Source organism: Paramisgurnus dabryanus, chromosome 12 (assembly GCF_030506205.2).
Source record: "Paramisgurnus dabryanus chromosome 12, PD_genome_1.1, whole genome shotgun sequence".
Lineage (NCBI taxonomy): Eukaryota > Metazoa > Chordata > Actinopteri > Cypriniformes > Cobitidae > Paramisgurnus > Paramisgurnus dabryanus.
This window is the reverse complement of record NC_133348.1, coordinates 31,602,748-31,630,538: the sequence shown is the minus strand read 5'-3', so window position 1 is coordinate 31,630,538 and position 27,791 is coordinate 31,602,748. Positions and strand designations below refer to the sequence as shown.

Sequence of the window (27,791 nt, the reverse complement as noted above, 5' to 3'; positions counted from 1 at the left end):
TTTTTAATAAAATATAACCTTGATATCTTTAATATCGACAGACAGTTGATAGTTAGATTGAAATCGTATTGAAACGAATGGTCCCATCAAACTTTTATGCGCAGACATGGTCACAAACCACCAGATGGCAGTAGTGCAACATTTTGCACGCCACCAGCTGCAGTAAAACACCAAAGAAGAAGAAAGTGAAACTGGACGACACAGGTTTACGAAATGTCGTCTAAAGATCATGTTGTCATGAACGTTGCGTTTGTTAAATAGTCATTTTAACACCCGATACTTCTGCGTTGTGTTCCGTTGTCTAGCTGCTATCAGGTCCTGCGTGTTAAGAGTTTATTTAAAGGTCCTGTGCGTTCACGTGGCGCCGTGAGCACGAGAGGAAACATGCCGCGCGGCATCATGGAGAAGCAACACAGCAGCTACACAGAAAATGACGGAGCTGAAGATGATGAAGATTACATAGGTGATGATGATGAGCGAGATCACACGAAGAATGACAAAAGTGAGGATGACGAAGAGTTTAAACTTGATGATGTGTTACGCATGGGCGGCACTAAGGTGAGCTCGCTTCTGTGATACGCACGTGTCATTCAGTTGTCATACAGTAAAAGTGCATAAATACACAAAGCAGTGAGGATTTCTGACTTATTTGATCATTTTACTACATTAAATCAGTTTTTGTAAAACCAGCATAAAAAAGAATGTTTTGCATATTTTTGTTAATTAAATGTTTTAAAATAATAAGTTAAAGCGATAGTTCACCCAAAAATGAAAAATCTCATCATTTTCTCACTCTCATGTTGTTACAAACCTGTATAAATTTCTTTGTTCTGATGAACACAATGGACGATATTTTGAGTAATGTTTGTAACGAAACCGTCAGAAGCCCCATTCACTTCCATAGTAAGAAGAATAATACTATGGAATTGAATGAGGCTTATGATCAATTCGGTTGCAAACATTCCTCAAAATATCATCCTTTGTGTTCATCAGAACAAAGACATTTATACAGGTTTGTAACAACATGAAATTATGATATAATTTTTATTTTTGGTTGAACCATCCCTTTAAACATATGCATTTGTTCATTATTGTCAATAAGAAATAATGCTTGGGTGTATATTAAACTTGAGTAATCTTTAAGTGATTTAGTAAAAGCTTTAATGCATGTCATACTGTTGCTATTCAACCGAAATAAAAAGTGATCACTTTATTTGGTCTGAGTAATTTTTTTGTAAAAACATGTTTTTATGTTGTCACAGTCAGATTATATCATGTTGGCTGGCCTTGCCGACACCGCCGAGCTTATTAATGGTGGAAAGAAGAGCGCAATCGATGATCTAGAGGAGGGGGAGCTGGAAGATTTCATCAAAAAGTTGGGCATCCGCACTTATGCAGAGCAACAGATCATTCAAGATGAGGATGGACAAAATGAAACCTCTTCAGAACTGACCAAAAAGGAAAAGAAAAAGGCAAAAACTGCCAAAACGAAAGAGGATGCAAAGCCTGTTACAAAGCAATTAACACAAGGCACAAAAACCCCTGTCCCGTCCGCAGACCTTGGCACAGGAAAAAAGGCCAAGCAGAAAAACGTCAACTTATTTGAGTTTCATCCAAGACAAACTTTGCTCATCAAACCCGGGGGGAAGTGGTTTGACATAGAGTACACCTCAGAGGGCACGTCTGAAGTTCAAAACGAATCTCTGGTCTCTCAGTATAAAGCGTTAGCTCAGAAACTATATGAGGCCGAAACGGGCATGTACAAAAGCAAGAAGAACTTCCAGAAAGGTGCCAATTCCACCTGGATGAAGAGTGTGGTGTCCACAGGAACGCTTGCTGATAGGATGGCAGCTTTGACCGTGCTAATCCAGGATGCTCCTGTTCACTCTCTAGAGCACATCGAGAATGTTGTGTCTCTGGTGAAAAAGACCGGAAGTCGCAGGCAGGGCCTGATGGCTCTGGACACCCTGAAGGAACTTCTGCTTTCGGACTTGCTTCCGGAAAACCGTAAGCTTCGTACCTTCTCTCAGCACGCTTTCGATAAGCTGGAGGAAAAAGCCAGCGGCAATAAAGACGCACGAGACCGCAGGCTCATCCTCTGGTACTTCGAACACCAACTAAAACTCCAAATAGCCGAGTTTGTGGTCGCCCTGGACAGACTGAGCCACGATACGGTCCAGGCCACTAAAATCCGAGCGCTCACCACCGCTTTTGAGCTTCTCTGTAACCGACAGGAACAGGAGAAAGCGCTTCTCATACAGGTCGTCAACAAATTAGGAGATCCCGAGTACAAGATCGCCTCCAAAGCCACTTACCTGCTGGAGATGTTGCTTCATAAACACCCCAACATGAAAGTGGTGGTCTGCTGCGAGGTGGAACGTCTCATGTTCAGGTCTAACATAAACCCCAAAGCTCAGTACTACGCCGCATGCTTCCTAAACCAAGTGATCCTGAGCCACGAGGAAGAAGACCTGGCCGCCAAACTCATCACCATCTACTTTACGTTTTTCCAAACGTGCGTCAACAAGGACGAAGTGGAGTCTAAAATGCTCAGCGCTCTCCTGACGGGAGTGAACAGAGCCTATCCGTACGCGAAGATCGGAGACGACAAAGTGTCCGAGCAGCTGGACATGCTCTTTAAAGTGGTCCACATTGTCAAGTTCCACACGGCTGTCCAGGCACTTATGCTGATCTTTCAGGTCATGGACTCCCAGCAGACCGTTTCAGATCGCTACTATGTAGCTCTCTACAGGTAATTTTAGTTAGTGGTAATGCTGCAACAACTAATTATAAACTAAATTATAAAAAAACGCTAATGAAATTCCCTAATAAAAACGTATTTTTTATCAATTATGATCCAGCAACACCGCCTGACAGCGGAGACACAAGTCTGCTTCATACAGCATGAACTTTGTACTTAAAACAAAAAGCTAAATTTTATAATCTATTCGAAATTTAACCTGTAGCCAATTAAGCGAAATCAGAACTGGTGTAATATGGTCGAATTTAAATCTTTGTACTTTAATATACTTTAATAATTTTGTACTTTAATGTAAGTGCGTATGTGTGGCGGGTCTATCAAAAGAAGATATTGGGGTAGGGGTGTATTTGTTTAGGTGATTTCAAAGTCAACATTGGCTTTCAGAGATCATGCATCCCGCCTTTAATAAAGGTTTAATTTTTTTTTCTTTTTTAATATAAGTGAGTTTGAATTTGTTTAATTGTTGTAGGGTTTTCATAAAAATATGAATGAACCACAAACTGAGTATCTGTTTAAAAGTAAGAGGGAAAGTAAGGTTTTTATTACTGTAACACACATGTCTGTGAAATCCAGACTCAAGTCGGAGCATCAAAGTTTGATTTCAATCTTTGACTTGATTTTACTCAGTCAGTAATAAAAATGTGTGAATATAAAATCTTAAAAATGTTATTTACATTATGTTAAATGATTTTATGCAGAAAACAATAAATCACCAAAAATGACTTGGGGTTATGTTTGAGTCATGTTTGTAATTGTTTGTCACAGGAAGTTGCTGGACCCTGGATTGTCATTAAGCTCAAGACAGGGCATGTTTCTCAACCTGATGTATAAGTCTCTAAAGGTCGATATAGTGCTCAGACGGGTGAAGGCGTTTCTGAAACGCTTACTGCAGGTCAGCGGCGAGCAGAGCCCGGCCTTCACGTGCGGTGTGCTGTTTCTCGTGTCAGAGCTCTTGAAGGCCAAGCCGAGCCTCAAGTTACTGCTGCAGGTGGAAGAGGTGAGTACGCTCCCTCGCCATACACTGTTTGTGTATTTAATTGCGGCTTTATGAAACGTGTCTCTGCAGGATGAAGATGAAGAGACGTTTCAAGACCTTAAAGAGGAGATCAGTGATGAAGAGGAGGAGGAGCATGTGGGTGAAGAAAAACACGAGGAGGTGAAGCCCGCTGCAACATGGGTACATCATGAAAACATGATAGGTGGGCACATTTCATAACTTCATATTTTGTTTAATAAATTTGAAGCCTTTTCCTGATTATTAACTCACTTTTGTTTTTAGGTGGTAAGAAAAAGGAAACATATGACCCCATCCACAGAAACCCTTTATACTGCGGGGCTGATCATACGGTTCTCTGGGAGCTACAGAAGGTGTTGTGTCTTATACCGATTCTGCATGTTTTCATTGTCGCTGTGATCGATCCTCTGATATCTGGTTTTCTCTTTTTCAGCTCTCACATCATTACCATCCCTCCGTTGCTCTGTTTGCCAAGACTATCTTACAGGTATCAGCTTGTTTCTGTGAAGCCAACATTAAAATATAGCTGCAAGCAGCGACACGGGGTCAAGCACCTTCAGCGCAATGAGCACCCAAAGCACAGCAAAAACGGCACGACGCAGCAAATGCGCAAAGCGCAGAAAGCGCGCAATACAGAGCCCGAACCCGAAGCAAAGCAAATGCAGAGCAGAACCACTGCAGTGCGGAGCAACAACAGTAAAGATGGCAAAAATATAATATCAGACAAAGTATTTAGAAGTTATAAGCAGTTCCATAAGAACTGTTATAGTTTATAACCCCTAAGTGGCGCTGTACTCTGACTTCCCAGGTACCTTCAGGACATCATGTCGAAGCTCCTTACTAATTTTTGCGCGGATATGTCCAATATTTCCAAAAATATAACAAATTATGTGAAATTTCAAAATGGCGGACAGGCGGTTCGGTCAAACCCGGCATAATACACATCGACAGATGCGGCATGAGGTAAGCAATCCATAGACATCAAGATCATAATTTTCTGACAAACAGTTCAGAAGTTATGGGCAAAAATAGCCTATTTTATTATCTCATGACCCATAGGTGGCGCTGTCACCAAATTTGGCATGGACCCCAAGTTCATGGTCCACATGAAGTGTATCAAATTTCATTTCAATTGATCAAAGAATGACTGAGCTACAGCTTCAGAACCATTTTTGCGTCAACCTCGTTAAGTTTGCGCATTTATTACTTTTGAACAAAGATAAATATCAAAATTCTGTTCAGTCATTTCTATGCGGCTTACTCCAAAGATCATCTGTGCCAAATCTCATAAGAATTGAACAACATTTGAAGGAGGAGTAGCGAAAAAATGGAATACTGTACATTTCAAAATGGCCGCTACTGTAATGGGTGGAGTTTTACTGTAAGGTATTAAAAGCAACAAGCATGAGGAGAGCAATCACGTGTACTAAGTAGAATTTTCATAGATCAAGCGGATCAGAAGTTATAACCCTTTGAACATTGAATTTTTGCACTGCTGGTGGCGCTATAGAGTTAGTACTAGAGACCCCATTTTTGGTCACATGACTTTTTAAGACCACCACTACAACTGTGCCAAATTTCATCATTTTCCTATGTACGGTTCATAGGGCTGCCATAGACACCTATGGCTAAGAAGAAGAAGAAGCAGAATAATAATAATAATAAATATAGCTGCAAGCAGCAACACGGGGTCAAGCACCTTCAGCGCAATGAGCACCCAAAGCACAGCAAAAACGGCACGACGCAGCAAATGCGCAAAGCGCAGAAAGCGCGCAATACAGAGCCCGAACCCGAAGCAAAGCAAATGCAGAGCATAACCACTGCAGTGCGGAGCAACAACAGTAAAGATGGCAAAAATATAACACGTGTGGAAAACCAGACAGGTCGAGAAGAACGTGTTAAAGGGAACACAAAAGGAAATCTCAATAAGTGAAAGTAAGAGCTGGGATTCGAACCCATGACCTCAGGTTCCCAAAGCAACGCACTAACCGCATGTGCCACTGAGTAAACGATTAAACCACTGAGTTGGTGTGTCCAAGCTATAGAATAGAGATTTAGAACTGTAAACATTGATATCCAGCAATTACTAAAAGTGCAGAAATGACAACAGAGAGCACAAATAACTGAAATACAATGTATAGTATGAAAATCACAAAACTTAAGTGAGAAAAAAGTTAAGACAAAAACCACTGCACATGGGATTCAAACCCATGAACTCAGGTTCCCAAAGCACAACAGTTACCGCATGCGCCACTGAGTAAACGATTAAACCACTGAGTTGGTGTGTCCAAGCTATAGAATAGAGATTTAGAACTGTAAACATTGATATCCAGCAATTACTAAAAGTGCAGAAATGACAACAGAGAGCACAAATAACTGAAATACAATGTATAGTATGAAAATCACAAAACTTAAGTGAGAAAAAAGTTAAGACAAAAACCACTGCACATGGGATTCAAACCCATGAACTCAGGTTCCCAAAGCACAACAGTTACCGCATGCGCCACTGAGTAAACGATTAAACCACTGAGTTGGTGTGTCCAAGCTATAGAATAGAGATTTAGAGCTGTAAACATTGATATCCAGCAATTACCAAACGTGGAGAAATGACAACAGAGAGCACAAATAACTGAAATACAATGTATTGTATGAAAATCACAAAACTTAAGTGAGAAAAAAAGTTAAGACAAAAACCACTGCAAATGGGATTCAAACCCATGAACTCAGGTTCCCAAAGCACAGCAGTTACCGCATGCGCCACTTAGTAAACGATTAAACCACTGAGTTGGTGTGTCCAAGCTATAGAATAGAGATTTAGAGCTGTAAACATTGATATCCAGCAATTACCAAACGTGCAGAAATGACAACAGAGAGCACAAATAACTGAAATACAATGTATTGTATGAAAATCACAAAACTTAAGTGAGAAAAAAAGTTAAGACAAAAACCACTGCACATGGGATTCGAACCCATGAACTCTGGTTCCCAAAGCACAGCAGTTACCGCATGCGCCACTTAGTAAACGATTAAACCACTGAGTTGGTGTGTCCAAGCTATAGAATAGAGATTTAGAGCTGTAAACATTGATATCCAGCAATTACCAAACGTGCAGAAATGACAACAGAGAGCACAAATAACTGAAATACAATGTATAGTATGAAAATCACAAAACTTAAGTGAGAAAAAAGTTAAGACAGAATATCACAGCCCATGGGATTCAAACCCATGACCTCAGAATCTCATGGCATGTGGTTAACCAGATGCGCAACTCAGTTAACACAGCTCAAAGGGCAGCAAAAAACAGCTTAGGTGCTGCAAGGATTGACATATGCCAATCAACACAGATGCAGAACTGACAGTGCAGAGCAGAACTAACAGAAATACAATGTATATGAGAATCAAAAAGCTCAAGTGAGATTGAAGACAAGAAGATCATTCTGTATAGTAATGCTATACAATGTAATATACAGTCACATTAATTTACTATGACAAATAGACAACGTCACAGGCACGGTCAACTTTGGAGTGGTATTTATAAGAAAAAGAAAACAGAATATCAAAAATCTGTTCAGTCATTTCTGTGCGGATTGCTCCAAACATTATACGAGCAGTACCTGGCATAAAATAAACAAAATTTGTAAAAAGAGTAGCGAAAAAATCATCTACCATATGCTTTACAATAACACATGAACAGAATGTTGGAAAATGACAAACGAGGTATCGTTGCAATCGGCATAAACCAGTGAATACAATTTCACAAAGAAATTAATATCAGACAAAGTATTCAGAAGTTATAAGCAGTTCCATAAGAACTGTTATAGTTTATAACCCCTAGGTGGCGCTATACTCTGACTTCCAAGGTACCTTCAAGACATCATGCTGAATCTCCCTACTGATTTTTGCACGGATATGTCCAATAGTTCAAAAGATATAACAATTTATGACAAATTTCAAAATGTCGGACAGATGTGTGTGGTCAAACCCGGCATAATACACATCGACAGATGCGGCATGAGGTAAGCAATCCATAGACATCAAGATCATAATTTTCTGACAAACAGTTCAGAAGTTATGGGAAAAAATAGCCTATTTTATTATCTCATGACCCATAGGTGGCGCTGTCACCAAATTTGGCATGGACCCCAAGTTCATGGTCCACATGAAGTGTACCAAATTTCATTTCAATTGATCAAAGAATGACTGAGCTACAGCTTCAGAACCATTTTTGCGTCAACCTCGTTAAGTTTGCGCATTTATTACTTTTGAACAAAGATAAATATCAAAATTCTGTTCAGTCATTTCTATGCAGCTCACTCCAAAGATCATCTGTGCCAAATCTCATAAGAATTGAACAACATTTGAAGGAGGAGTAGCGAAAAAATGGAATACTGTACATTTCAAAATGGCCGCTACTGTAATGGGTGGAGTTTTACTGTAAGGTATTAAAAGCAACAAGCATGAGGAGAGCAATCACGTGTACTAAGTAGAATTTTCATAGATCAAGCGGATCAGAAGTTATAACCCTTTGAACATTGAATTTTTGCACTGCTGGTGGCGCTATAGAGTTAGTACTTGAGACCCCATTTTTGGTCACATGACTTTTTAAGACCACCACTACAACTGTGCCAAATTTCATCATTTTCCTATGTACGGTTCATAGGGCTGCCATAGACGCCTATGGCTAAGAAGAAGAAGAAGCAGAATAATAATAATAATAATAATAATAATAATAATACTAACAATTACAATAGGTGTCTCAGCACCTTCGGTGCTTGACCCCTAAATATAGCTGCAAGCAGCGATACGGGGCCAAGCACCTTCAGCCCAATGAGCACCCAAAGCACAGCAAGAAACATACAACATATCATCACCTAGGGCACATTGAGAGCCCAAGGTGCATCAAGAATACAAGGCGCTGCAAAGAACTCAAAGCGTAGCATCAATCACAGAGCAGAACCACTGCAGTGCAGAGAAACAACCGAAAACATTGCAAAAATAGAACATATGTGAACTACAGACAGGTCGAGAAGAATAGGTGAGAAAGAACAAAACGTTAATAGAAGAAATTAACACTTGCCTCAAGCAGGATTCGAACCCAAGAACTCAGAATCTCTTTGCGTGTGCCTTACTCGCCGCACCACTCAGCTGACACAGTACAAGGGGCAGCCGAGAAGAGATTACAGAGATGCAAACATTGACATATGCCAATCACCAAAGATATAGAAATGACAGAGCAGAAATAACAGAAATACTATGTATATGAGAATCAAAAAACTCAAGTGAGATTGAAGACAAGAAGAACATTCTGTAGAGTAACGCTATAAAATGTAATATACAGTAATTAACTATGACAAATAGACAACATCACAGGCACGATCAACTTTACAGAGGTATTTCTTAAAAAAATTCCTAGGTGCCAGAAAAATCTGTTCAGTCATTTCTGTGCGGATTGCTCCAAACATTATACGAGCAGAACCTGGCATAAAATAAACAATATTTGTAAAAGGAGTAGCGAAAAAATCATTTACCATATGCCTCACAATAACACATGAACAGAATGATGGAAAATGACAAACAAGGTATCGTTGCAATCGGCATAAACCAGTGAATACAATTTCACAAAGAAAATTAATATCAGACAAAGTATTCAGAAGTTATAAGCAGTTCTATAAGAACTGTTATAGTTTATAACCCCTAGGTGGCGCCGTACTCTGACTTCCCAGGTACCTTCAGGACATCATGCCGAAGGTCCATATCTATTTTTGTACCGATTTATCTAATACTTCAAAAGTTATGACAATTTATGACAAATTTCAAAATAGTGGACAGGTGGTTCGGTCAAACCCGGCATAATACACATCGACAGATGCTGCATGAGGCAACGAATCCGTAGACACAAAGATCATAATTTTCTGACAAACAGTTCAGTAGTTATGAGCAAAAATAGCTATTTTCCATATCTCATGACCCATAGGTGGCGCTGTCACCGAATTTGGCATGGACCCCCAGTTCATAGTCGACATGACATGTACCAAATTGAATTTCAATTGATCAAAGAATGACCGAGATACAGCCTCAGAACTATTTTTGTGTCAACTTCATTAAGTTTGCGCATTTATTACTTTTAAATAAAGATAAATATCAAAATTCTGTTCAGTCATTTCTGTGCGGCTCACTCCAAAGATCACCTGTGCCAAAATTCATAACAATTGCACCAAATTTGAAGGAGGAGTAGCGAAAAAACGAAATACTGTAAATTTCAAAATGGCCCCTACTGTAATGGGTGGAGTCTTACTGTAAGGTGTTAAAAACAACAAGCATGAGGAGAGCAATCACGTGTACTAAGTAGAATTTTCATAGATCAAGCGGATCAGCAGTTATAACCATTTGAACATTGAATTTTTGAGCTGATGGTGGCGCTATAGGGTTACTGCTGGAGACCCCATTTTTGGCCACATGACTATTTATGACCTCCACTACAACTGTGCCAAATTTCATCATTTTCCTACATACGGTTCATAGGGCTGCCATAGAGTCCCATTGGGGAAGAAGAAAAATTTACTAACAGAAACAATGACCAATATAGCTGCAAGCAGCGATACGGGGTCAAGCACCTTCAGCGCAATGAGCACCCAAAGCACAGCAAAAACGGCACGACGCAGCAAATGCGCAAAGCGCAGAAAGCGCGCAATACAGAGCCCGAACCCGAAGCAAAGCAAATGCAGAGCAGAACCACTGCAGTGCGGAGCAACAACAGTAAAGATGGCAAAAATATAATATCAGACAAAGCATTCAGAAGTTATAAGCAGTTCCATAAGAACTGTTATAGTTTATAACCCCTAGGTGGCGCTGTACTCTGACTTCCCAGGTACCTTCAGGACATCATGTCGAAGCTCCTTACTAATTTTTGCGCGGATATGTCAAATATTTCCAAAAATATAACAAATTATGTGAAATTTCAAAATGGCGGACAGGCGGTTCGGTCAAACCCGGCATAATACACATCGACAGATGCGGCATGAGGTAAGCAATCCATAGACATCAAGATCATAATTTTCTGACAAACAGTTCAGAAGTTATGGGCAAAAATAGCCTATTTTATTATCTCATGACCCATAGGTGGCGCTGTCACCAAATTTGGCATGGACCCCAAGTTCATGGTCCACATGAAGTGTACCAAATTTCATTTCAATTGATCAAAGAATGACTGAGCTACAGCTTCAGAACCATTTTTGCGTCAACCTCGTTAAGTTTGCGCATTTATTACTTTTGAACAAAGATAAATATCAAAATTCTGTTCAGTCATTTCTATGCGGCTTACTCCAAAGATCATCTGTGCCAAATCTCATAAGAATTGAACAACATTTGAAGGAGGAGTAGCGAAAAAATGGAATACTGTACATTTCAAAATGGCCGCTACTGTAATGGGTGGAGTTTTACTGTAAGGTATTAAAAGCAACAAGCATGAGGAGAGCAATCACGTGTACTAAGTAGAATTTTCATAGATCAAGCGGATCAGAAGTTATAACCCTTTGAACATTGAATATTTGCACTGCTGGTGGCGCTATAGAGTTAGTACTAGAGACCCCATTTTTGGTCACATGACTTTTTAAGACCACCACTACAACTGTGCCAAATTTCATCATTTTCCTATGTACGGTTCATAGGGCTGCCATAGACGCCTATGGCTAAGAAGAAGAAGAAGCAGAATAATAATAATAATAATAATAATAATAATAATAATAATACTAACAATTACAATAGGTGTCTCAGCACCTTCGGTGCTTGACCCCTAAATATAGCTGCAAGCAGCAATTGCGGGGTCAAGCACCTTCAGCGCAATGAGCACCCAAAGCACAGCAAAAACCACACGACGCAGCAAATGCGCAAAGCGCAGAAAGCGCGCAATACAGAGCCCGAACCCGAAGCAAAGCAAATGCAGAGCAGAACCACTGCAGTGCGGAGCAACAACAGTAAAGATGGCAAAAATATAACACGTGTGGAAAACCAGACAGGTCGAGAAGAACGTGTTAAAGGGAGCACAAAGGAAATCTCAATAAGTGAAAGTAAGAGCTGGGATTCGAACCCATGACCTCGGGTTCCCAAAGCAACGCACTAACCGCATGCGCCACTGAGTAAACGATTAAACCACTGAGTTGGTGTGTCCAAGCTATAGAATAGAGATTTAGAACTTTAAACATTGATATCCAGCAATTACTAAACGTGCAGAAATGACAACAGAGAGCACAAATAACTGAAATACAATGTATAGTATGAAAATCACAAAACTTAAGTGAGAAAAAAGTTAAGACAAAAACCACTGCACATGGGATTCAAACCATGAACTCGGGTTCCCAAAGCACAGCAGTTACCGCATACGCCACTTAGTAAACGATTAAACCACTGAGTTGGTGTGTCCAAGCTATAGAATAGAGATTTAGAGCTGTAAACATTGATATCCAGCAATTACCAAACGTGCAGAAATGACAACAGAGAGCACAAATAACTGAAATACAATGTATTGTATGAAAATCACAAAACTTAAGTGAGAAAAAAAGTTAAGACAAAAACCACTACACATGGGATTCGAACCCATGAACTCGGGTTCCCAAAGCACAGCAGTTACCGCATGCGCCACTTAGTAAACGATTAAACCACTGAGTTGGTGTGTCCAAGCTATAGAATAGAGATATAGAGCTGTAAACATTGATATCCAGCAATTACCAAAAGTGCAGAAATGACAACAGAGAGCACAAATAACTGAAATACAATGTATTGTATGAAAATCACAAAACTTAAGTGAGAAAAAAAAGTTAAGACAAAAACCACTGCACATGGGATTCGAACTCATGAACTCAGGTTCCCAAGGCACAGCAGTTACCGCATACGCCACTGAGTAAACGATTAAACCACTGACTTGGTGTGTCCAACCTATAGAATAGAGATATAGAGCTGTAAACATTGATATCCAGCAATTACCAAAAGTGCAGAAATGACAACAGAGAGCACAAATAACTGAAATACAATGTATTGTATGAAAATCAATAAACTTAAGTGAGAAAAAAGTTAAGACAAAATATTACTGTACATGGGATTCGAACCCATGACCTCAGGATCTCATGGCATCTGGTTAACCAGATGCGCAACTCAGTTAACACAGCCCAAAGGGCAGCAAAAAACAGCTTAGGTGCTGCAAGGATTGACATATGCCAATCAACACAGATGCAGAACTGACAGTGCAGAGCAGAACTAACAGAAATACAATGTATATGAGAATCAAAAAGATCAAGTGAGATTGAAGACAAGAAGATCATTCTGTATAGTAATGCTATACAATGTAACATACAGTCACATTAATTTACTATGACAAATAGACAACGGCACAGGCACAGTCAACTTTGGAGTGGTATTTCTAAGAAAGAGAACAGAATATCAAAAATCTGTTCGGTCATTTCTGTGCGGATTGCTCCAAACATTATACGAGCAGCACCTGGCATAAAATAAACAAAATTTGTAAAAGGAGTAGCGAAAAAATCATGTTCCAAATGCTTTACAATAACACATGAACAGAATGTTGGAAAATGACAAACGAGGTATCGTTGCAATCGGCATAAACCAGTGAATACAATTTCACAAAGAAATTAATATCAGACAAAGTATTCAGAAGTTATAAGCAGTTCCATAAGAACTGTTATAGTTTATAACCCCTAGGTGGCGCTGTACTCTGACTTCCCAGGTACCTTCAGGACATCATGTCGAAGCTCCTTACTAATTTTTGCGCGGATATGTCCAATATTTCCAAAAATATAACAAATTATGTGAAATTTCAAAATGGCGGACAGGCGGTTCGGTCAAACCCGGCATAATACACATCGACAGATGCGGCATGAGGTAAGCAATCCATAGACATCAAGATCATAATTTTCTGACAAACAGTTCAGAAGTTATGGGCAAAACTAGCCTATTTTATTATCTCATGACCCATAGGTGGCGCTGTCACCAAATTTGGCATGGACCCCAAGTTCATGGTCCACATGAAGTGTACCAAATTTCATTTCAATTGATCAAAGAATGACTGAGCTACAGCTTCAGAACCATTTTTGCGTCAACCTCGTTAAGTTTGCGCATTTATTACTTTTGAACAAAGATAAATATCAAAATTCTGTTCAGTCATTTCTATGCGGCTTACTCCAAAGATCATCTGTGCCAAATCTCATAAGAATTGAACAAAATTTGAAGGAGGAGTAGCGAAAAAATGGAATACTGTACATTTCAAAATGGCCGCTACTGTAATGGGTGGAGTTTTACTGTAAGGTATTAAAAGCAACAAGCATGAGGAGAGCAATCACGTGTACTAAGTAGAATTTTCATAGATCAAGCGGATCAGAAGTTATAACCCTTTAAACATTGAATTTTTGCACTGCTGGTGGCGCTATAGAGTTAGTACTAGAGACCCCATTTTTGGTCACATGACTTTTTAAGACCACCACTACAACTGTGCCAAATTTCATCATTTTCCTATGTACGGTTCATAGGGCTGCCATAGACGCCTATGGCTAAGAAGAAGAAGCAGAATAATAATAATAATAAATATAGCTGCAAGCAGCGATTCGGGGCCAAGCACCTTTAGCGCAATGAGCACCCAAAGCACAGCAAGCAACCTAGAAGGTATCAATAACCCAATGCTCACTGACCACCCAAGGTGCATCAAGAACACAAAGCGCAGCAAGTACCCAAAGCGTTGCAATGACAGAGCAGAACCACCGCAGTGCAGAGCAGCAACAGAAAACATGGCAAAAATAGAACATATGTGAACTACAGACAGGTCAAGAAGAATAGGTGGGAAAGAACAAAACTTTAATAGAAGAAACTAACACCTGCCTCAGGCTGGATTCAAACCCATGAACTCAGGATCTCTATGCATACGACTTAAACAGATGTGCCACTCAGTAGACACAGCTCAAGGAGCAGCAGAAAAGAGCTTACATGCCATACAAAGAATTCAGAAGTTATAAGCAGTTCTATAAGAACTGTTATAGTTTATAACCCCTAGGTGGCACTATTCTCTGATTTCCTCAGGACATCATGCCGAAGCTCCCTACCGATTTTTGCCCCGATATATCCGATACTTCAAAAGTTATAGCAAATTATCACAAATTTCAAAATGGCGGACAGGCGATTCGGTCAAAGCCGGCATAATACATATCAACAGATGCGGCATGAGCCAAGGAATCCGTAGACACCACGATCATAATTTTCTGACAAACGATTCAGTAGATATGGGCAAAAATAGCCTTTTTTCATATCTCATGACCCATAGGTGGCGTTGTCACCAAATTTGACATGGACCCATAGTTCATGGTCGACATGAAGTGCACCAAATTTCATCTCGATTGATCAAAGAATGACCGAGCTACAGCTTCAGAACCATTTTTCTGTCAATCTCGTTAAGTTCACGCATTAATAACTTTTGAATAAAAAAAAAATCAAAATTCTGTTCAGTCATTTCTATGTGGCTGACTCCAAAGATCACCTGTGCCAAATCTCATAAGAATTGAACCACATTTGAAGGAGGAGTAGCGAAAAAACAAAATACTGTACATTTCAAAATGGCCGCTACTGTAATGGGTGGAGTCTTAATGTAAAGTATCAAATTCAATAAGCGGGATGAGAGCAATCACATGCACTAAGTAGAATTTTCATAGATCTAATGGATCATGAGTTATAACCATTTGAATATTGAATTTTTGAGATAATGGTGGCGCTATAGAGTTACTGCTAGAGACCCCATATTTGGCCACATGACTATTTATGACCACCACTACAACTATGCCAAATTTCATCATTTTCCTACATACGCTTCATAGGGCTGCCATAGACTTCCATTGGGGAAGAAGAAAAATTTACTAACAGAAACAATGACCAATATAGCTGCAAGCAGCAACACGGGGTCAAGCACCTTCGGCGCAATGCACACACAGCACAGCAAGCACAAAGCACAGCAAGTTCACAATGCACAGCAAGCACACAAAGCACAGCAATTACACAAATCACAGCAGGCACACAAAGCACAGCAAGCACACAAAGCACAGCAAGCACACAAAGCACAGCAAGCACACAAAGCACAGCAAGCACACAAAGCACAGCAAGCTCACAATGCACAGCAAGCACACAAAGCACAGCAAGCTCACAATGCACAGCAAGCACACAAAGCACAGCAATTACACAAAGCACAGCAAGCTCACAAAGCACAGCAAGCACACAAAGCACAGCAAGCACGCAAAGCACAGCAAGCACACAAAGCACAGTAATCTCACAAAGCACAGCAAACTCACAAAGCACAGCAAGCACACAAAGCACAGCAAGCTCACAAAGCACAGCAAGCTTACAAAGCACAGCAAGCACACAAAGCACAGTAAGCACACAAAGCACAGCAAGCACACAAAGCATAGCAACAAAAAAGCACTGCAAGCACACAAAGCACAGCAAGCACAGCAAACTCACAAAGCACAGCAAGCTCACAAAGCACAACCAGCACACAAAGCACAGCAAGCACACAAAGCACACAAAGCACAGAAAGCACCACCACAATGCAGAGCAACAACAGCAAACATGGAAAAATAGAACACATTTGAACTACAGACAGGTTGAGAAGAACTGATGAGGAAGAACAAAATACCTGACTCAGGTGGGATTCAAACCCAGGAACTCAGAATCTCAACACATATGATTAACTTGATGCGCCACTCGGATGACACAGCTCATGAGGCAGCAGAAAAGAGATTAGAAAGCTACAAGGATTAACATATGTCAAATTAGTTTATAAACCCTAGGTGGCGCTGTACTCTGACTTCTCAGGTACCTTCAGGATATCATGTCAAAGCTCCTTATCAATTTTTGCGCAGATATGTCCAATAGTTCAAAAAATATAACAATTTATGTCAAATTTCAAAATGGCGGACAGGTGGTTCAGTCAAACCTGGCATAATACACATTGACAGATGCGGCATGAGGCAAGGTATCCATAGACAGCAAGTTCATACTTTTCTGACAAACAGTTCAGTAGTTATGGGCAAAAATATCATTTTTTTAAATCTCATGACCCATAGGTGGCGCTGTCACCAAATTTGGCATGGACCCCAGGTTCATGGTCAACATTAAGTGTACCAAATTTTATTTCAATTGATCAAAGAATGACCGAGCTACAGCTTCAGAACCATTTTTGCGTCAACCTTGTTAAGTTTGCGCATTTATTACTTTTGAACAAAAATAATTATAAAAATTCTGTTCGGTCATTTCTGTGCGGATCACTCCAAAGATCATCTGTGCCAAATCTCATTAGAATTGAACCACGTTTGAAGAAGGAGTAGCGAAAAAACGAAATACTGTACATTTCAAAATGGCCGCTACTGTAATGGGTGGAGTCTTACTGTAAAGTATCAAATTCAGTAAGCGGGATGAGAGCAATCACGTGTACTAAGTAGAATTTTTATAGATCAAATGGTTCACCAGTTATAACAGTTTGAACATTGAATTTTTGGACTACTGGTGGCGCTATAGAGTTAGTGCTAAAGACCCCATTTTTGGTCACATGACTATTTATGACCACCTCTACAACTGTGCCAAATTTCATCATTTTCCTATGTACGGTTCATAGGGCTGCCATAGACTCCCATTGGGGAAAAATAATAATAATAATAATACTAACAATTACAATAGGTGTCTCAGCACCTTCGGTGCTTGACCCCTAAATATAGCTGCAAGCAGCGATTCGGGGCCAAGCACCTTTAGCGCAATGAGCACCCAAAGCACAGCAAGCAACATAGAAGGTATCAATAACCCAATGCTCACTGACCACCCAAGGTGCATCAAGAACACAAAGCGCAGCAAGTACCCAAAGCGTTGCAATGACAGAGCAGAACCACCGCAGTGCAGAGCAGCAACAGAAAACATGGCAAAAATAGAACATATGTGAACTACAGACAGGTCAAGAAGAATAGGTGGGAAAGAACAAAACTTTAATAGAAGAAATTAACACCTGCCTCAGGTGGGATTCGAACCCATGAACTCAGGATCTCTATGCATACGACTTAGTGGATGCGCCACTCAGCAGACACAGCTCAAGGGGCAGCAGGAAAGAGATTACAGAAATGCAAGCATTGACATATGCCAATCACCAAAGATGTAGAAATGACACCGCAGAGCAGAAATCACAGAAATACAATGTATATGAGAATCAAAAAGCTCAAGTGAGATTGAAGACAAGAAGAACATTCCGTAGAGTAACGCTATAAAATGTAATATAAAGTAATTAACTATGACAAATAGACAACATCACAGGGACGATCAACTTTACAGAGGTTTTTCTCAAAAAAATTCCTAGGTGCAAGAAAAATCTGTTCAGTCATTTCTGTGCGGATTGCTCCAAACATTATACGAGCAGAACCTGGCATAAAATAAACAAAATGTGTAAAAGGAGTAGCGAAAAAATCATTTACCATATGCCTTACAATAACACATGAACAGAATGATGGAAAATGACAAACGAGGTATCGTTGCAATCGGCATAAACCAGTGAATACAATTTCACAAAGAAAATTAATATCCGACAAAGTATTCAGAAGTTATGAGCAGTTCTATAAGAACTGTTATAGTTTATAACCCCTAGGTGGCGCTGTATTCTGACTTCCCAGATACAATCAGGACATCATGCCGAAGTTTCCTACCGATTTTTGCGCCAATATATCCAATACTTCAAAAGTTATAACAATTTATGACAAATTTCAAAATGGCGGTCAGGCGGTTCGGTCAAACCCGGCATAATACACATCGACAGATGCGGCATGAGGTAAGGAATCCGTAGACACCAAGATCATAATTTTCTGACAAACGATTCAGAAGTTATGAGCAAAAATAGCCTTTTTTCCTATCTCATGACCCATAGGTGGCGCTGTCACCAAATTTGGCATGGACCCCCATTTCATGGTCGACATGAAGCGTACCAAATTTCATCTCGATTGATCAAAGAATGACCGAGATACAGCTTCAGAACCAATTTTGCGTCAATCTCGTTAAGTTCACGCATTAATTACTTTTAAATAAAGAAAAATATCAAAATTCTGTTCAGTCATTTCTATGCGGCTCACTCCAAAGATCACATGTGCCAAATCTCATAAGAATTGAACCAAATTTGAAGGAGGAGTAGCGAAAAAACGAAATACTGTACATTTCAAAATGGCCGCTACTGTAATGGGTGGAGTCTTACTGTAAGGTATTAAAAACAATAAGCATGAGGAGAGCAATCACGTGTACTAAGTAGAATTTTCATAGAGCAAATGGATCATGAGTTATAACCATTTGAACATTGAATTTTTGAGATGATGGTGGCGCTATAGAGTTACTGCTAGAGACCCCATTTTTGGCCACATGACTATTTATGACCACCACTACAACTGTGCCAAATTTCATCATTTTCCTACATACGGTTCATAGGGCTGCCATAGACACCAATGGCTAAGAAGAAGAAAAAAGTACAATTCCAATAGGTGTCTCAGCACCTTCGGTGCTTGACCCCTAATAATACTAACAATTACAATAGGTGTCTCAGCACCTTCGGTGCTTGACCCCTAATAATACTAACAATTCCAATAGGTGTCTCAGCACCTTCGGTGCTTGACCCCTAAATATAGCTGCAAGCAGCGATTCGGGGCCAAGCACCTTTAGCGCAATGAGCAACCAAAGCACAGCAAGCAACATAGAAGGTATCAATAACCCAATGCTCACTGACCACCCAAGGTGCATCAAGAACACAAAGCGCAGCAAGTACCCAAAGCGTTGCAATGACAGAGCTGAACCACCGCAGTGCAGAACAGCAACAGAAAACATGGCAAAAATAGAACATATGTGAACTACAGACAGGTCAAGAAGAATAGGTGGGAAAGAACAAAACTTTAATAGAAGAAACTAACACCTGCCTCAGGCTGGATTCAAACCCATGAACTCAGGATCTCTATGCATACGACTTAGACAGATGTGCCACTCAGTAGACACAGCTCAGGGAGCAGCAGAAAAGAGCTCACATGCCATACAAAGAATTCAGAAGTTATAAGCAGTTCTATAAGAACTGTTATAGTTTATAACCCCTAGGTGGCGCTATTCTCTGATTTCCTCAGGACATCATACCGAAGCTCCCTACCGATTTTTGCCCCGATATATCCGATACTTCAAAAGTTATAGCAAATTATCACAAATTTCAAAATGGCGGACAGGCGATTCAGTCAAAGCCAGCATAATACATATCGACAGATGCGGCATGAGCCAAGGAATCCGTAGACACCACAATCATAATTTTCTGACAAACGATTGAGTAGATATGGGCAAAAATAGCCTTTTTTCATATCTCATGACCCATAGGTGGCGCTGTCACCAAATTTGGCATGGACCCACAGGTCATGGTCGACATGAAGTGTACCAAATTTCATCTCGATTGATCAAATAATGACCGAGCTACAGCTTCAGAACCATTTTTCCGTCAATCTCGTTAAGTTCACGCATTAATAACTTTTGAATAAAAAAAATATCAAAATTCTGTTCAGTCATTTCTATGCGGCTGACTCCAAAGATCACCTGTGCCAAATCTCATAAGAATTGAACCATATTTGAAGGAGGAGTAGCGAAAAAACGAAATACTGTACATTTCAAAATTGCCGCTACTGTAATGGGTGGAGTCTTAATGTAAAGTATCAAATTCAATAAGCGGGATGAGAGCAATCACATGCACTAAGTAGAATTTTCATAGATCTAATGGATCATGAGTTATAACCATTTGAATATTGAATTTTTGAGATAATGGTGGCGCTATAGAGTTACTGCTAGAGACCCCATTGTTGGCCACATGACTATTTATGACCACCACTACAACTATGCCAAATTTCATCGTTTTCCTACATACGCTTCATAGGGCTGCCATAGACTCCCATTGGGGAAGATTAAGATTAAGATTAAGAAGAATAATAATACTGACAGAAACAATAGGTGCCACAGCACCATAGGTGCTTGGCCCCTAAATATAGCTGCAAGCAGCGATTCGGGGCCAAGCAGATTTAGCGCAATGAGCACCCAAAGCACAGCAAGCAACATAGAAGGTATCAATAACCCAATGCTCACTGACCACCCAAGGTGCATCAAGAACACAAAGCGCAGCAAGTACCCAAAGCGTTGCAATGACAGAGCAGAACCACCGCAGTGCAGAGCAGCAACAGAAAACATGGCAAAAATAGAACATATGTGAACTACAGACAGGTCAAGAAGAATAGGTGGGAAAGAACAAAACTTTAATAGAAGAAATTAACACCTGCCTCAGGTGGGATTCGAACCCATGAACTCAGGATCTCTATGCATACGACTTAGTGGATGCGCCACTCAGCAGACACAGCTCAAGGGGCAGCAGGAAAGAGATTACAGAAATGCAAGCATTGACATATGCCAATCACCAAAGATGTAGAAATGACACCGCAGAGCAGAAATCACAGAAATACAATGTATATGAGAATCAAAAAGCTCAAGTGAGATTGAAGACAAGAAGAACATTCCGTAGAGTAACGCTATAAAATGTAATATAAAGTAATTAACTATGACAAATAGACAACATCACAGGGACGATCAACTTTACAGAGGTTTTTATCAAAAAAATTCCTAGGTGCAAGAAAAATCTGTTCAGTCATTTCTGTGCGGATTGCTCCAAACATTATACGAGCAGAACCTGGCATAAAATAAACAAAATTTGTAAAAGGAGTAGCGAAAAAATCATTTACCATATGCCTTACAATAACACATGAACAGATTGATGGAAAATGACAAACGATGTATCGTTGCAAACGGCATAAACCAGTGAATACAATTTCACAAAGAAAATTAATATCCGACAAAGTATTCAGAAGTTATGAGCAGTTCTATAAGAACTGTTATAGTTTATAACCCCTGGGTGGCGCTGTATTCTGACTTCCCAGATACAATCAGGACATCATGCCGAAGCTTCCTACCGAATTTTGCGCCAATATATCCAATACTTCAAAAGTTATAACAATTTATGACAAATTTCAAAATGGCGGACAGGCGGTTCGGTCAAACCCGGCATAATACACATCGACAGATGCGGCATGAGGTAAGGAATCCGTAGACACCAAGATCATAATTTTCTGACAAACGATTCAGAAGTTATGGGCAAAAATAGCCTATTTTCCTATCTCATGACCCATAGGTGGCACTGTCACCAAATTTGGCATGAACCCCAAGTTCATGGTCAACATGAAGTGTACCAAATTTCATTTCAATTGATCAAAGAATGACCGAGCTACAGCTTCAGAACCACTTTTGCGTCAACCTTGTTAAGTTTGCGCATTTATTACTTTTAAACAAAGATAAATATCAAAATTCTGTTTGGTCATTTCTGTGCGGCTCACTCCAAAGATTACCTGTGCTAAAATTCATAACAATTGAACCAAATTTGAAGGAGGAGTAGCGAATAAACGGCATACTGTACATTTCAAAATGGCCACTACTGTAATGGGTGGAGTTTTACTGTAAAGCAATAAAAACAACAAGCATGAGGAGAGCAATCACGTGTACTAAGTAGAATTTTCATAGATCAAGCGGATCAGCAGTTATAACCATTTGAACATTGATTTTTTGCACTGCTGGTGGCGCTATAGAGTTAATGCTAGAGACCCCATTTTTGGTCACTTGACTTTTCAGGACGACCTCTATAACTGTGCCAAATTTCATCATTTTCCTATGTACGGTTCATAGGGCTGCCATAGGCACCAATGGCTAAGAAGAAGAAAAAAGTACAATTCCAATAGGTGTCTCAGCACCTTCGGTGCTTGACCCCTAATAATAATACTAACAATTACAATAGGTGTCTCAGCACCTTCGGTGCTTGACCCCTAATAACCATAGTAGTGCATTACAATTGAAATTGTGAATGTGAGCGCCAGTCGTAACAATTTTTTGTCCCACAGGGAGAATTTATTCAGTATAACGGCGATCCGCTGCAGGATTTTACACTCATCCGATTCTTGGATCGCTTCGTGTTTAGGAATCCGAAGGAATCTATAGGAAAACGTAAGCAAACTAAACGCAATATAGACAATTCAATTGGTGATTTTGGTTGCGGTTTTTTGCTTAATTATTTGTTTGAATTTTAGAAAACACAGACACCACACAGATGCAACGTAAACACAGGGGGACATTCAGCTCAATTCAGTCAATACCTGGTAAGTTCAACATTGGGAGACCCGTAGAGAGATGTCCATGTGACATACGTCACAGCAGGTGAAAGACCACCTCTGGCTGGAGGCTGCTGGCATAGTGTTGCTCTGACTAGAAACTCCCTTTCTTTTTTAGTTTGATTATATATAGATTGTTAAATAGGGGTGTGAAGAGATCTCGCGAGACACATTTAGTCTCGCGAAACACATTTAATCTCGCGAGATTTCTTGTGGAGGTGAAATGCTGGCCATTTCTCAAAGCAACTGCATCCTTCGGACGTCGCATTTTTAAACTGCATTTACTCCCATATGTTAATTAATCAACACTGGCCGCCACAAATAGATTTTTCATGATTCCCATTTTAATTTTACTATTTAAAACGGCTTAATTCAAATGATGATTTTTTTCAGACGATGTCGCGTTTTTAGCAGCAGTTAAAGAAAGAGCTGATTTGATTAATCAAAGAGTTACTGGGTCGTTGGTCCTGTTTAGTCACTATTTTATAGACAACAGAACAGAAACTATGTAAAAATAGCATTCAGTTGTGTTAAAAAGCAAGATAATGTGACGGATGCAGGCATTTGTTATAATACGTACATAATGCTTTTTATTTATAGGCCACAAATGTAATGTGTTTGTTAATGTTGTTTAATGCAACTTGGTTTTAATACGTTATTTGAACCAATTATTATTGCATCTTTGTTATTATGTAATTTTAAATGCTACTGCTCACTTGGGTCTATTTTTATTACCCCAAAATAACAAATTACTTCATTATCAGTTAGCAAAATAATTGTTAGGGCCAGTCCTTGATTAGTTAAAACATTTAAAGATAATGTGATTTCAGTTTCTTATTCATTTATTTGATCATTGAGGGTTTCTTAAAAAGTGTAAAAATATCGTCTCGTCTCAATCTCGTGAACACAATCTCGTGTTTCCACCAAGTGAGTGGATACTTTTTAATTTTTTACAAGAGCCCTAATTCCCCTCTCAGAGGTCTAATGCACAGTTCACTTGTGTTCATTTTAAATATTAAAGCAACACTAAAGAGTTATTGCTCTTTGCTCCCCCTACAGGTTAGAAGCGTAATTGTTCATTAGCACTGTCGTAAATACTGCAGCATAGCTGGCACTGATTGGATTGTAGGTCTGCCGTAAAGCAAGTTTTTGTAGTTTTCACTCGAACTACAGGACCACTGCCCGACGGTTGGAAACTTCTTTAGTGCAGTTTTGGCCAATAGAGGGCTGCAAAGCGAATGTGAAAGTGCCATTCACCCTGTTTTGAGTGGATGAACCACTGAAACTTTTTTGGAAACGTTATTTTAAGGTAAAAGAACCTCCAAGTTGAGGCATTAAGGCTAATTATATTTGAATTGCATAAAATTCATGGATCCCATTTTCAAATGCTAAGAAAACTCATAATATTTAAAGATTCCACTTTTTGTTTGGCACTGATTGACAAAGTTCTTAACATTGTTAACAAACAGTCAGTATGTCATTGCAATCTGAAATTTTATCATAATAATGACTTGGCATTTTCATATTTATAAGATACTTTTTCAGATACATCTTCAGTCTCTTGGTTGGACACACAGGGCCTTGTACAATAATATTGAATGATCCAAAAACATGCAACTGCATGTCTCAAACATATCTATTTTTGCCTAAACATGTCTTAGTCACTGAAGTTTCACGATAATTGTGGTTAGGTGAAAACAGTCAGCGTCATGTGATGCCTTTAATGACTTGTTGCTGTATTTTCCAACCTAATCAGTCATCATTTTCCATTTAGTAAGCAATTGTATTTCAAAGCAACAGGAAAGTGTGGTTTTTATTTTTTTTCTGTTTTATTGTCATAGTCAACAGTGAGGAATATCTTTCCAAAGAGGAGAGTCAGATCCCCGTGAATGAGATCTTCTTCTACAGGTCAGTAAAAGTTTCTGGAGAACACAATGTTGCTTTATTCCAGAAAGAAAAGTGGCAATGAGTCTTTACTTTTGTATTGTGTGTATCAGGTACTTTAAGAAGCGTGAAACAGAGAAACGCTTTAAAAAGCGCAGTGGTGGAGGAGATAATGAGAGCGTGGAGGATGTGGATGATGATGAGTTTGAAAAAATTCTCGGTAGGTCCACAAATCTACACCAAGATCATAAAGTCTCGTGTTATCTCATATTTTCAGATAAACTTAGCCTTCTTTTGTATACTCAGATGCTTATGAAGGCGACAGCTATTTCACTGAATTCAAGGATGATGACTTGGACTTTGCAGGGTATGTCTGTGCTTCCAATGAATTTGCCTTGTGTATAGTTATGGACATCAGCACCTTCTTTTGAAGACCCAATGTGTGTCAAAAAGGGATTTTTGAAATTTATGGTCATTCTTACTAAGGAAATAGATCAGTATTAATAATGCCATCACTACATGCATAACCTCTTGGCTGAAATAATAATATAATTAATAAAATAATTGCTAAAGAAACACAATAACAGACGTTTCAATGAATGTTTGGGACCAATGTTCGGGTTAAGGGGGGTCCCGGACCTCCTATAAGCATTGAGGTTGGGGTGTCCCTTGATTTTTATTAAAATAAAATACTACATGAATTTAAAATTCTCGTGCGGCGCTGCTACAAAGCCATACTGTCCATTATTTTTCCCAATTTTGCAATAAACAGACATTTCTGTCTGAAATAAATGTAAACTCAAGTACGCCTAACACTTTTCTGGAGGAATTGACAGATTGTTAGATTTAGCAAGGGGACCCCCATAATATTTGACATAATTCAAACGCTCTTTGGGACAGATTTGTGTATGGGTCTTTATTTTGAAAGTCATGATGGTCGGCAAATTTATCAGCACAAAATCTGCTAACACACAACGTGGTCTTGGTTTCATGTCTTTGTTGCAGCAATGTGAAGTCCAAATCCAAGAAAGATAAAGATGGAGAATCTGATTCGGATGTGGGCTCTGATGATGATCTGGATGATGAGGAGGTGTCTCTGGGCAGCATGGAGGACGAGTTCGCAGATGAACTTGAGGAGGAAGGTGGCGAGTTCATGGATCCAGATGATGAAGGTGGTGATGATGCAGGTACGTCAAAACCTTGCTATCCTCTTGCCTTATGTAACAGAAATGCTCCAGCTGTGGTATAATTTTTTTTTTATCTTTCAGAGTTTCAAGAGGAAATAGAGGATTTGCCCAATGTCAGGTCAGAAAATGGGAAGGGAAAGAGGAAGCCGTCTGAGCAGCTGGACTTCTTTGGTTCTTCTGGTGAGCTGCTTATTTATGAATGGCACACCAATCTAGATTACATTTAACTCCAAAATCAAAAGGAGGAAATAAAAATTACATTTCATACAGAAAATAAGCCAAAAAGAAACTAAAGCCCAAAGTATACTTCGTCTGTCCGCGTTTCGGCGCTGCCCACGCTTGCAATTTTTTGAGATTGTGTGGACTGTACGCGTACAACAGCGCTTACATGAGAAAAATGTTGAGAGAAGAAAGTCTCCTCATCGTCTTTGTTCTTTTTTTTAAAGAATCATTTCATTCTTTGTTTTTGTGCTAAACTTTGTTTGCAGTGGTGAATCCGCTACTTTACTTCATCTGTCCTGAATTGCGAATGTCCTGTAAATGAGGAAAATCAGTGCTGCCATGATGGTCTGATACAGTATAAAAAGTCATTTGTACTGCGTACATGTTTAACACAGCCACTCGCAATGGTTGAGTATACTTTGAAAACAGTGCTCACCCGTGTGCATGCCGGATGTGGAAAATGAAGTATACCTGGGGCCTTTAATCAGTAATCAAGGTCTGCCATTGTTATTGTTGTTTGTTTGTAAGAATGATCAGACATTGCAAGCTTATGTGAAATTTTTTTTTGTTTTTGCCTCATCCTAAAGGCTCGCAACCATCAAAGAAGAAAAAGACAAAAACTCAGGACCGAGGAGTGTTTGCATCGGCTGAGGAGGTGCGTGATATAATGGGTTTAAGGATTATTGTAGTGTCTGACATTACATGTAGTATTTCTTTTAACCCGTTTGCTAATGGAACATGTCTTTTAAACAGTTTGGGTGTTTGCTGGATGAAAACGCAAGCTCTGCGTTTGATAACAGTGGTATGAATGCAATGGCCAATAAAGATAAAGCCGGTGAGTGCTGATTTTAACTATTTTTATGCACATAAGAGTTCACAGAGTTTCTTTGAGAAGTCGTCTGTTTAAAGAAGAAATTGCACAACTGTTGAATATGTGGGATGAAGTCATTGCTCATTTTCCTGTTTGTATTCCGGTTTAGATGTCAGACAGTTAAAATGGGAAGCTCAACGCGATGACTGGATCCGTGGAAGAGATGCCAAAACTCTCCGGAAGAAAAAGGCCATGTTTAACAAAAGAAAACTGGGCAAAACCAGAAAGCCTAAGACTGTTAAAAGAAAAAAATGAAACTAGAAACCCTTCCTTTGTGAGTTGCTTCCCTAATGTTATAAGAAAGGAGGCATAAGGGACTGAAGTGTAAAGTTAAGTTTTTTATGATTGTGATTGTGTAAAGTGCAGACTTTTATTAAATCATTTTGTGATTGTAGTCTGTTCTGATGTTGTTGTGTGTGCTTTTTCATACTTGATTAAAATAAGACATCCCTGCTTGCACCTTCAGTGAGGATCAAAGCAAACCTGCCTGTGTCTTTTAAACAGTGAAGTTAAAATATTAATAGGCAAAATGACAATAAATAAATGGTAAAAAGGACTTTCACTA

At 39.4% G+C, this 27,791-nt stretch overlaps 1 protein-coding gene across 1 annotated transcript; it reads left to right on the top strand.

Moving 5' to 3' along the window:
• The first annotated feature begins 170 nt into the window (after positions 1-170).
• cebpz (CCAAT enhancer binding protein zeta) lies at positions 171-27,620 on the top strand. The gene is made up of 16 exons (XM_065268773.1): positions 171-558; positions 1,263-2,752; positions 3,527-3,758; positions 3,828-3,960; positions 4,041-4,129; positions 4,210-4,263; positions 22,796-22,898; positions 22,982-23,050; positions 24,904-24,970; positions 25,060-25,166; positions 25,253-25,313; positions 25,952-26,133; positions 26,215-26,313; positions 26,943-27,010; positions 27,109-27,190; positions 27,336-27,620. The coding sequence occupies exons 1-16, from the start codon at positions 385-387 to the stop codon at positions 27,479-27,481; spliced, it is 3,156 nt and encodes a 1,051-aa protein (XP_065124845.1). The 5' UTR covers positions 171-384; the 3' UTR covers positions 27,482-27,620.
• The last annotated feature ends 171 nt before the right edge of the window (positions 27,621-27,791 follow it).

Excerpts from the sequence above, each read along its gene's own strand:
- cebpz (XM_065268773.1), top strand. The coding sequence starts at position 385 with ATGCCGCGCGGCATCATGGAGAAGCAACACAGCAGCTACACAGAAAAT. Across the intron at positions 25,167-25,252 it reads TGAGTTTGAAAAAATTCTCG|ATGCTTATGAAGGCGACAGC; the intron begins GTAGGTCCACAA and ends TTGTATACTCAG. Across the intron at positions 26,314-26,942 it reads GGACTTCTTTGGTTCTTCTG|GCTCGCAACCATCAAAGAAG; the intron begins GTGAGCTGCTTA and ends CTCATCCTAAAG.